Source organism: Phoxinus phoxinus (assembly GCF_949152265.1).
Source record: "Phoxinus phoxinus genome assembly, chromosome: 2".
Taxonomy (NCBI): Eukaryota; Metazoa; Chordata; class Actinopteri; order Cypriniformes; family Leuciscidae; genus Phoxinus; species Phoxinus phoxinus.
Window position 1 is genome coordinate 30,873,871 of NC_136877.1, and position 12,374 is coordinate 30,886,244.

At 41.6% G+C, this 12,374-nt stretch overlaps 1 protein-coding gene across 1 annotated transcript in view; it reads left to right on the forward strand.

Annotated features, from left to right (window-relative positions):
• The window catches only part of adcy7 (adenylate cyclase 7), a gene marked incomplete at its 3' end in the record, with an annotated part of 51,865 nt that overhangs the window by 23,136 nt on the left and 16,355 nt on the right, over positions 1-12,374 (forward strand). The window contains exons 2-5 of the mRNA XM_079592421.1: positions 603-1,113; positions 5,451-5,657; positions 5,830-5,994; positions 6,153-6,302. Coding sequence (XP_079448547.1) covers positions 949-1,113; positions 5,451-5,657; positions 5,830-5,994; positions 6,153-6,302 — 687 coding nt within the window. The 5' untranslated portion in view covers positions 603-948. The remainder of the gene's footprint in view (positions 1-602; positions 1,114-5,450; positions 5,658-5,829; positions 5,995-6,152; positions 6,303-12,374) is intronic.

The following is a 12,374-nucleotide window of genomic DNA, read 5'->3' on the forward strand; positions in this document are numbered from 1 at the left end:
TATGTACAGTATGTATTTTACCTAATTGTTGTGCTGTGCTGACAGCATCTCACAGAAAAATGTAAAGTGAAGTGTCTATTTTTGTCATTTTTTTATTGTCAGCATAAAATAGTGTACCATTTAAAAGCATTAAACAACTGCCTGCACTGAGGACAGAATTCACAAAATCTGTGTCCAGTGTTCTCTTTTTCTTTGTAAAGCTCGGCTCGTCTCAGTCTAAGTGTAGCTGAGGTTTGGCCGAGGATGCCATGGACAGCAGCCATCTGCATTAGGCTCAGTAATGAAGAGAGAACTGAATCCACACAAATGTTGAACTCTACCCAAAAGCCTTTTCACAGGCACAGAGAGCCGCCAGTGTGGGAATGACTGAACAGAGCAGTGTTTACAGAGATCAAAGGAGTTGACCTGAAAGTGTGCTCTCTAAACTTGATGCATGATTCGACAGCTTTTGAAACAATCCCAAGTCATTTTCCAAATGAAAAGCTCCTTAATTTCAATGTTTCTTTGCTTTCAAGTTAGTCAGAATGACTATAGGTGTCGTATTAGTGTAATCATTGCAGTAAATCTAACAAATTTCTTTCTCTATTTTCTGTGTGTGACAGGAATTTTTGGACTCTAGAAGAATCCGCATTGCATTGCGTCGCCTTTCATCCAACTTACACACACAGTGGTACCCTGAAGCCCTCTCCAACAGGACCAGGAGGCACCAGAGTGACGGGAAAAGTACAAAAAGAAGGATCATAAAGGACATGCACAGAATGGTGCTGTGGAGGGTAGAGCTGAAGTGTTCTGCACTGGAATGACCTCCCACACACTCTCACGTGGTTTCTATGGGAATTTCAGCATAGCCGCATTCTGCTGGATGGGAGGAGGTGTATTTCTGTGGCATCTCATCGCTCTGCTCTGATAGGCCAGTATTATTCAGCCTCTGCACTGCCGTTGGTCAGCATGCCAGCAAAAGGGAAGTACTTGCTGAACGAGCAGAAGTTGAAACAGGAAGCACTGTACAGGAAATTTTCTGGCATTAGCCAATACCAGCCATTCGTTCTGTTGCTGGGACTGAGCATGCTCACTTGTGCCACACTTCTAGTGCTCTTCTTCAGTCTGAAACTGGTGAGATGCCACATTCATGCAAATGCACTCATACAGTATACACCAGGTCCTAGAAGTTCAGCAAGTTTGGCCCTAGAGAGCCGTTGTCCTGCAGAGTTTGGCTCCAACCCTGAAAAACCTCACCTGCCTATAGCCTTATGCTACGTCTACATTAATCCGGATACATTTGAAAACAACGTTTTCGTTAAAAAAAAACTCTCCGTCCACACTAGCGTTTTCAAGCGTTTTCCGACGTTTCAGTGTGGATGAGAAACTTTTGGAAAACGCCTGAAAACGCTAAATTCACCTTACTGCGCATGCGTAAAACCTCACAAAAGCTCACTGCGATGAAACAGACGGAAAAATAAATAATAAAGTTATCGCACAATTCTTCTGACAGGATCATTGTATTTAGCAAAATATCTGACCATTTACAGGTCGCAATCAGTCACCATATGTTTGGTCTAAAACGCAACTTCTCTCATGTATTGCCGCAGGACAGCAAATTTGAGTAAATTTTCAGTCATCTTTGCTGGACTGTGATATAAAGAGTGTCCAAAGTAACATTATTTTAGCAACAGTGTGAAAGGGAATAGCACATAACAGGCACAATACCGGTATAAACATAAATATCTAGTGGTACAATATGTGTCACATGATTCAACTTACGTCATCGTTTTAAATACCTTCTTATTGACAGTCCACACTACAACCTGAAAACACCGTTTTTAAATTTCTCCACTTTGGAGAGCATTTTCAAAAAACGTCGTTTTCATTAATAACAACGCCATCTCAGTGTGGACGGAAGGCCAAACCGGAGAGAAAAAGATGTGTTTTCAGTTTCCAGTGTGGACAAGGCCTTAGTTATCCTGAAGACATTGATTAGCTTGTTCAGGTGTGTTTGAATAGGGTTAGAGCTAAACTCTGCAGGACAGCGGCTCTCTAGGACCGAACTTGCCCTAACCCTAACCCTAACCCTACCCCTGGTGTGCATGCTTTCACACTCTTAAGTAGGGGTAGCCAACCCTGCTCCTGGAGGGCTATCTTCCTGCAGACTTAAGTTCCAACCCTGCTCCAACACACTTACCTTGTTATACCATGAACACCTTGATTAGCTGGATCAGGCGTGTTTGTTTAGGGTTGGAGATAAACTCTGCAGGATGGTAGCCCTCGAACCCTTCTCTTAAGTCAAATGCCCACTCGCTTAAAATTAGGAAAGAGACAGCAGTAAGTCAGTATTCAACATACATTGCTCTTCTTTCTGGATCAGGTTTGTCCTTGTTGTTCAGACGGTATCTGATGATTGAAGCAACCTCGCTTACATAATCCTGCGGCGACCGAGGTGCTGATTCTCAGTAGTTGCGTAATTTGAGGCCTGATTATCACAATGCAGATGTGAACTGGCATTATCCGTGACAGGAAATTGAATGTTTTAATTGTAATAACTGCCAGTTTATGCCAAGTCCTTTAGAATTGCTTTTATTTGGGGAATATGTAACACGTTGTATGATAGTCTCTCTCTCGCTCTGGTTCCTTTGGCACATTATCACATATAGTTTCTCTGGAGTCAGCTGGATGTGAAGAGGGGCCGTGAACGCTCCTTTTGCACTGCTGTTGTTCATCTCTTTAGCAGATAAGCACTATACCATCTGTGCAAACTTCTGTAACCTCCTCTCTCTACACCAACCGGCCGTGGGAGGAACAGAATTACAACCAGTGTTGCTCTCTGTGTGTGGGCATGTGTGTGTATTTTGTTTTACTATTTATTTAAACCTTCACAAAGCCCATAGGATGCTGGCAGTATGTGTGGGTGTGTAAGTTTCTGAATGCTTGTGGACTGAGGTATGTATTTCTGCTCTGTTTGAAAGTTAAGTATCTCAGTGGTAATTCAGAGTGGTTGAATTAAATGGGTGAACATGAGTGGAGGACTCACTGCAGTGAGTGTGTATATGGGTGGGCGGGTAAGTGGCTGGGTCGACCTAGCGCTGTGATTTGCCCACACAGGTAGTGACTTGTAGTCTGATAGTGTCATTTAATCATTTTAATAATCCAACTCTATATATGTAATCTATGTGTTTATTGATTATACTTTTTAAGTTTATAAGAGTTTTTAAAAATTCTTACAAAGGCTGCATTTATTTAATCAAAAGTACAGTAAAAACTTTAGTAAAAAACAAATTACTGTTGTCAATTACACTCCAGCGTCATTAATGCAGTGTGACATGATCCTTCAGAAATCATTCTAATCTGCTGATTTTGTGCTAAAAAAAACATTTCTTATTATCAATGTTGAAAACTGCTTAATTTTTGTGTGTGGATATACATATATATTCACACAAAACCGTATCTCAGGCAACCGTACCCCCTGCGCAAAGTTACCTCCAGATGACGTAGTTTCAACGGTGTGCTTGTCCGTCCTATGTCGGTATCAGGAGGGTGCAGACTGTGACGCCAGACAACGTATTTTTTCGACATCTACCGCACGTCTAATGTTGACATCCGTAGGACGTCCGTGTAAGGGTTTGTTATAGTCCAAATGTGGTCGTTTGTGGACGTCTTTTCAACATCAAATTTAGACAAATTTTACGTTGTTTTTATACAACTTCTATAACTGTAGTCCCATGTTTCAAAAGGGTGGAGAACGTGTTTTCTGTACCATTGTATTTTCATTTATGCATTTGGCAGATGCTTTTTATCCAAAGTGACTTACATTGCATTACACATTTATATTCCTATCAGTTCTTGCTTTCCCTTGGAATCGAACCCATGATCTTGCGTTGCAAGCACCAATGCTCTACTGGTTGAGCTACAGGAAAACTATATTAAACTGCTTCTCCAGTTATCACCTGCTGCTGAGACAATCAAATGGAGTTTTTGGAAAACAATCTTAAATAATTATTAATAATCTGTATTCATATGTATTAATCATGTTGATAACAACAATGTTGATATTTGTAAATAAAAAAATATTATATATTAATCATGTACATTTCCTGCACCTGTCATAGTCGTCCAAATGACGTCCAAAAAATTACCCATTTCAAAGGTCAAATGTTGAATGTCAATATGACGTCCAAGTTGGGTCATGGTTGGACGTCCAAATTGTGGACCTAGTTTGGACGTTGAATAGATGTCCAGAATTGGTCATGGACAGACGGACCCAATATAGACATGATCTGCACGTCTATGTTTAGTGGGCTAGATCATGTCAATTCCTGCACCTGTCTTAGACGTCCACATGGCATCACAGTCTGCACCTTTAGGGAACCAAAATCTGACTTCCAAACATGACGTAGAAAAGACCTCATTTGGAGGTAACTTTGCAAACCTAGATCATGTCAATTTCCTGCACCTGTCTTAGACGTCCACATAACATCCAGAAAATTACCTATTCCGGCGTTCAAATATTGAACATTATATTGACGTCCAGGTGGGGTCATGGTTAGATGTCCAAATAGCAGACCTAGATTGCACGTTGCATAAAGGTCAAAAATTGGTCTTGGACCGACTGACGCAATATAGACATGATCTGCCTGTCCAATAGACGTCTGATGTTTAGTGGGTAGCAAAAGTTATGCATTTTAAAACGAAAACACACTCGTGTAAACAGGGCCAAAGTGTTTTCGAATGAATTTGCTACGTGAATGATTAAATGCCTCAGTCATAAGTCACCGGTTTCATTCCTGAATGAATTAATGTGTTTGAATGAATTGGTTGATTGCAGGATTCAAATGATTGAGACAGTCACTTGCCGCTATCTACCGACGTAATCATGTAATCTGCCGAAAGAGTAACTAAAACATCCCCACCACAAATGCACAGCCTGTCTGGAATATGCAAACATCAAATTTGAGGACTGGAGTTAACTTTTATTTTTCGTCATAATTGTGTTGCAGCTATTATTGCTCACTCAGATGGTGTCTGGTTTTAAACTGGTGTTAGCTCTGTGACAGGTGGATTCAAGTGATCTCTGGAGCTTTTTAAGGATTTTTGGCTCCTGTGTATATTTATGTTTGTGTTTTTCTGCCATTAGGGGATAAGAAAGAAGGAATAGAGTGGGAACCAATAGTCCCTTAATGACTCCATGACAACTAATGTGCAAAATTAATGTTTCTAAGAAAAACTGCATACACGCACAGACACACATTCACAAAGTTTTATTGTTTTCTAGAGAGAGCATTGACAAATTTATTTTGAACAGATTTCTTTCTTTCTTTGGAAGCTTATGCACTGCAGCTCATACACCCACTCCCACAAACACACTGTTTTGTCCTAACCCTTTGAATGAGCTGTCTTATGTGATATGTGTGTACTTTGCCCTTAACACCTTGCTCTCTCCATATGTGAATGTGTTTCAGGATGCACATGACCATGGTGCATTTGTGGGAGTTGTGGGAGGAGCATTGTGTTTGTTCCTGGCTGTGTTTATATTAGTGTGTACAGACACGCTCTCTCAAAGATGGAGAACTTTGCTTGGTCTCGCCGTGTGGGCCACACACCTCACAATGGGCTTCACCTTTATTTTCAGCACAGCAAGCTTTGTGGAAATACAACCATGGGACCAGGTAACATTGGTTAATAATATTTTAAAGAGACATCACATGACAAGAGTACTTTTCACAGCAAGAACTTTCTTATGTGTTCACTGTCATGTATTAAATCATATAAATCTGTAATTTAATACTGGTCAGTCTTAAATAAATGTTGATGTTGCACTCTTCATCTTGTTCTTTCCAGGTGCCCTTCTTCCTCTTCATCATCATTACAGTCTACACCATGCTGCCATTTCAGATGAGCTATGCTGCAACCCTGAGTATCATCTCCTCTCTGTCTCACATCATTGTTCTGTTGGTGCACCTCACAACGTTCAGTTTCCACCCCAAACACATCATCACCAATCAGGTAAAAGCAAATCCACATTAGGATTGGTTGAAAGGAAACCTTCTGCAAATCTGTATGTAAAGAAGCTAAAAAGGATGTAACACCTCAAAGTCAGCCCCCCCCCCCTCTCTCTCTCTCTCTCTCTCTCTCTCTCTCTCTCTCTCTCTCTCTCTCTCTAGTTGCTGTCAAATTTTGTGGTGTTTGTTTGCGGATGCACGGTTGGGGCTTTTCATAAGGTTCTGATGGAGAAAGCTCTCAGGCAGACATTTCAGGACACTCTTCGCTGCCTCGGCATTCGCATGAAACTGGAGATTGAGAAGAGACAGCAGGTGCTCATAACTTTACTTCAACATCACAGACACAGCCAGAGCAAACACATAGAAGAAACAAATACAAATCATGTTGTATGTAAATATACATGTTCAAATGAACATCGCCCATGATATCTTGATACAATTTTTTATGCCTCGGTTTTACAGGCGGTCAATATATGCTTGCGGGAAAGTTTCATCTTTGCCCAGTGTTTAGCTCTTTTTCTCCAGAAGTTATGAGCGTTAAAAATGTTTTTGTACTTCTTTAAAATAGAGTACAATGTAGCTTCCCTCAGTCAAACGCTCATCAACATGGGTGTCTGTTGTTATTGCCTGTTCCTGTCCAGCAGTTGTTTGTTCGTTGTTCTATCTCAGCTGTTTATCTGTGAAACAACGGCCCAGCCAGTGTTGGACCAAATAACAAGTGCAAAAAAAAATGCTCATAAAAAAAGGCACTTGTGTGAGCTGAGCGTACAAAGTATGCGTGGTTAGAATAGTCTGGCTGCACATGTAAAGTATGTACGAAATATGCTTACGTCACACACACTGTACGAATGCCCTTTGAGCTTAAAGGGTTCGTTCACCCAAAAAGGAAAATTATGTCGTTATTTACTCGCGCTCATGTCGTTCCGAACCCATAAGAACTTTGTTCATCTTCAAAACACAAAATGAAAATATATATATATATATATATATATATATAAATAAATATAGCTGCAAGCAGCGATTACGGGCCCAAGCCGGTGGCACCGCCACCCCGGTGCCTTTAGTTGCACTAAAGGCACCAAGGTGGCGGTGGCACCGGCTTGGGCCCTCCATCGCTGCTTGCAGCTATATTTATTTATATATATATATATATATATATATATATATATATATATATATATATATATGTATATATATATAAACCGCCACCCCGGTGCCTTTAGGGTTCCTGTGCACGACGGGCAATAACGTAACTCCGCTTTGACTGTCGAGAAGAAGTCTGCTTTAGAGCTTGCATCAGTGTGGGTTCTGCAAAAGTGTGCATCGAGGGCACATATCAACCACAAAGTATGCGTGAGCACCCTTCTGAAACCTAAAATGAAAAATTAGACACCCTACTGTCTCATGGACTTAACGGACACATGAAATCAGCAGCCATTGTAAGTACACAACACCGAAAATTAACCAAATGTTTTTTTAACAAAATATGTTATTTATCTGATTCATCCAACCCTATACTGCACTCTTTTACTAATACTATATTATATTTCATCGTTTTCATGTCTTGCCCTCAAACATATCTGTTTAATCTGCTTATTTTTAAGTTACACATAATACATTGATTGAAAAAGAAACTCAAACTTTTTGTTTATGGTAATATTATTTGATACAGAAAGAAATAAGTGAGACTGTGGGAGTGAGGGGAGGGTAATGACAGCCAAAGGGAGACAGAGACAGATAACTTTTGAAACAAAAAAAATGACATCCTAACTTTGATAATGTTTAAATATACATAAAAATGCAGCATATCATTAATTGAAATTAGTGTACTTTAAAACACTTGTTTAAAATAAAAAACACATTTATACATAGTATAAAACACTAGATGGCACAATTGTTCATAGTCTTTCTGCTCCCCTCCCCACACACACAGACAGGGGGGCTGTCTGTGTGTGTGCCCTCCCTCCCCTCCCCACACAGACACACACAGGGGGGGCTGTCTATGTGTGTGTGTGTGTGTGTGCCCTCCCTCCCTCCCCTCCCCACACAGACACACACACACAGATTTTGGCATGTCTTTTATATGAAACGGATTGATAGCTGAATTTTCACTCACCAAAGCGATATAGAATCAGTTTCATAAAAGAAAGATCATTCACGTCGATTCACTCCGAAATCCTTTACATCTGCTCTCCTCCGATCATCAATTCACTCTTTTCTCTCTTCGACGACTTTTCAGGCTAATGTATCCAAAGTCCAACTTTCCAGATGCACTTAGTTCTGTACAAGATTCATTCTTTAACGCAGAGTTTCTGAAGAAATACTCCGTGCTGCTGTTTCATCTAATGCGCTCTCATCTGCTCACTGCTGAAGACAGCGCCCGCGCGACCTGTGGGCGGCTTCCTCAATATGCTGCTACTATTGGCTCACAGAGGTGTCAGTCACTGCAGCACGATGTGTGGTTGGATACATGTCTTTTCCGTCTAGAACACTCTTTTTCCTTTAACCCTTTACTGGTAATAAATGTTATCTGGGTTACATATATATACCGGTATGTGTGTATATCCCCCCCCCCCCCCCCCCCCCCTATTTTTAACATGTATATTATTATTCTATATATAATAATATAATATTTCGGGTTCTGACCTGTGTGCAAAATTTCAAGAGTTTTCGAGCATGTTAAGGCCCTCAAAAGTGCCAGAGATTTTGCACACAGCAGAGAAAGGGTTAAACTAAACTAGCCCCCCTCCTCTCACACACACACACACACACAGAGACGCAGAGGGGCAGAGGGAAAATGCTCCAGAAAGTACACATTCAAACCAAAATATCTGACTTCCTGTTGGTCGGAGCTAATGAGTGTAAATTAGAAAGTTGTCCGGATCGAAGAGAAGAATATACGTACCGAGTTTGGTTACTGTAGGTAAAACTAATACCCCATTTTTGACTAAAGGTGGCGCTACTGAGCCCCTTACCACGCCCGTTTCTGAAACTTCGCACAAGTGTACTAGGCAATAAATGTGATATGCATGTTGAGTTTCATGCAATTTGAAGCATGTTAAGAGCCTCAAATGCATCCAAAAAGAATATAAAAGTTTAAAGCGTTGCCATGGCGACAGTATTAAAGATATCAATAATCCTTTCACAGGTCTACATCTGTCGTGTGTTTACATTATACAGATGAAGTTTGAAGCAAATCGGGTAAAAATAAGAGGGTGAATTCAAAGCATTTTGAAAGTGACACACTTCCTGCTACCAGTTGGTGGCGCTATAACTTTGACTCACAATAGTCACATCCATGTGATCGCCCTCTTACACCAAACACACTGCTGAAGTTTCATCAAGATCAATTAATGTATGCAGAAGTTATAACACACTTCCTGTTTCCAATATTCGCCATAAATTTGTTTCCTCGCCACGGCCAAACCGTTCGAGATATCAAAAATCCCCTCGCAATTTATCATCCTCAATGTCTTGAGTTCATGCACACCGAGTTTCGTGGTCATCGGATGAATTCTCTAGAAGAAGTGTTTCAAATGCCAGAACATGCGTTTCCATACAGCCCATAATAGCCGACTTCCTGTTGGGCTGGCGTAAAACTTAGAGCACGAAAGTTGTTCGGCCCGATGAGATCTAAATGTGTACCGAGTTTCATATTATTACATGCAAGCGTGTTTGATATACGGACAAGTGTTTGAATCCCATTCCAGGGGGCGCTGTCGAGCCCCCCTGCCACACCCGGGTACCAGCTTCAGCCTGGCCCTGATGGCCGCGGGTTCTGACCTGTGTGCAAAATTTCAAGAGTTTTCGATTACGTTAAGGGCCCCAAAAGTGCCCGAGATTTTGCACACAGCAGAGAAAGGGTTAAACTAAACTAGCCCCCCTCCTCACACACACACACACACACATACACAGATCCCCCCCTCCCCACCCCACACAGACAGACACACACACACAGAATGGCAGAGAGACAGAGAGAGACACAATTCACATTCAAACCACAATATCTGACTTTCTATTGGTCGGAGCTAATGACTGTAAATTAGAAAGTTGTTCGGCTTGATAAGATCAATATACACGCTGAGTTTTGTAACTGTAGGTAAAACTATAACTAAGTTATAACACACTTTATGCATCCTTTTTTAATCATAAATTCGTTTCCTCGCCACGGCCAAACCGTTCGAGATATCAAAAATCCGTCCGCAATTTAGCATCCTCCATGTCTTGACTTCATGCACACCGAGTTTCGTGGTCATCGGATGAATTCTCTGGGAGAAGTGTTTCAAATGCCAGAACATGCGTTTCCATACAGCCCATAATAGCCGACTTCCTGTTGGACTGGCGTAAAACTTAGAGCACGAAAGTTGTTCGGCCCGATGAGATCTATATGTGTACCGAGTTTCATATTATTACATGCAAGCGTGTTTGATATATGGACATGTTTTTGAATCCCATTCCAGGGGGCGCTGCCGAGCCCCCCTGCCACGCCCGGGTACCAGCTTCAGGCCGGCCCTGATGGCCGCAGGTTCTGACCTGTGTACAAAGTTTCAAGAGTTTTCGAGCACGTTAAAAGTGCCCGAGAAGTCCCACACAGCAGAGAAAGGGTTAAAATAAAGCCCCCCTCCTCTCTCACACACACAGACACTGAGGGCCCTATTTTGACGATCTGAAACGCAAGTGTCAAAGTGCAAAGCGCAAGTAACTTTGTGGGCGGATCCCGGCGCTGTTGCTATTTTCCCAGCGCGATAAATGACTCTTGCGCCCGACGCAAATCTAAAAGGGGTTGGTCTGAAGTAGCTTCATTATTCATAGGTGTGGTTTGGGCGTAACGTGAAATAAACCAATAAGAGCGTCCTCTCACATTCCCTTTAAGAGCCGGCGCGCTTGTTTCGTGGCGGATTGCTATTATAACGGCGGATTTGCCGGCGCACGCCAGGAGCAATTCACAGCCGAGGAAACCGACGTTCTCGTCAGGGCTGTAAAACACAGAGAAGTGACATTGGGGATGATGGGAGAAACCCACCCAAATTAGCTTCGGTTAAACAGGCGTATAATTTGGGTAGTAAATGTGTAGCCTATAGAATTTTTATTTTTTATTCTTTATCTAGATAGATCTTTTTCACATCTTCACGGACACAACAATGATTTCCCTCGTGTGTTAATATTTTTCCTTGTAATAATGTATGATTTGCAAAAATGAAAACTGCTGCATCTTTTTATAGCCTATTAGAGAATCAAAGTAGATGCGCGTTACTATTATGGCCAAGCACGCGCCCTTAAAATACCATATCACTAACGCGCAACGCGCCACTGTCTTTAGACTGTTTTTTTCCTGGTCAATGGCGCAATTGCTTTCTAAAACTGGAAAATAGCACCATGGAAGTTTTGCGCCGGAACACGCCTCCTCTTTGCGCTGAACCGCCCCCGCGAGCGCAAGTTCATTTCCTAATTTACCGACGTGCGTCTGTGGAGGGAAAAGTCCGCTGTGCGCGGGTGCAAAATAGGAATGATACATGCGTCGGTGTTCAAAGTCAATTGCGCTGGGTGCAAGATAGGGCCCTGAGAGAGACTGGCAAAATTCCCATCAAATCACATTCAAACCAAAATATCTGACTTCCTGTTGGTCGGAGCTAATGACTGTAAATTAGAAAGTTGTCCGGCTCGTGGAGATAAATATAGATACCGATTTTTGTTACTGTAGGTAAAACTAATACCCCATTTTTGACTAAAGGTGGCGCTACTGAGCCCCTTACCACGCCCGTTTCTGAAACTTTGCACAAGTGTACTAGGCAATAAATGTAAAGTGTCTGTCGAGTTTCATGCAATTTCAAGTATGCTAAGAGTCTCAAAAACTTTAAAAAAGAATATTAAAGTTTGATGCGTTGCCATGGCAACAGTATTTAAGATATAAATAATCCTTTCACAGGTCTACATCTGCCGTGTGTTTACATTATACAGATGAAGTTTGAAGCAAATCGGGTAAAAATAAGAGGGTGATTTCAAAGCATTTTGAAAGTGACACACTTCCTGCTGCCAGTTGGTGGCGCTATAACTTTGACTCACAATAGTCACATCAATGTGATCGGCCTCTTACAGCGAACACACTGCTGAAGTTTCATCAAGATCAGTTAATGTATGAGGATGTTATAACACACTTCCTGTTTCCAATATTCGCCATAAATTCGTTTCCTCGCCACGGCCAAACCGTTCGAGATATCAAAAATCCCCTCGCAATTTATCATCCTCCATGTCTTGACTTCATGCACACCGAGTTTCGTGGTCATCCGATGAATTCTCTAGGAGAAGTGTTTCAAATGCCAGAACATGCGTTTCCATACAACCCATAATAACCGACTTCCTGTTGGACTGGCGTAAAACTTAGAG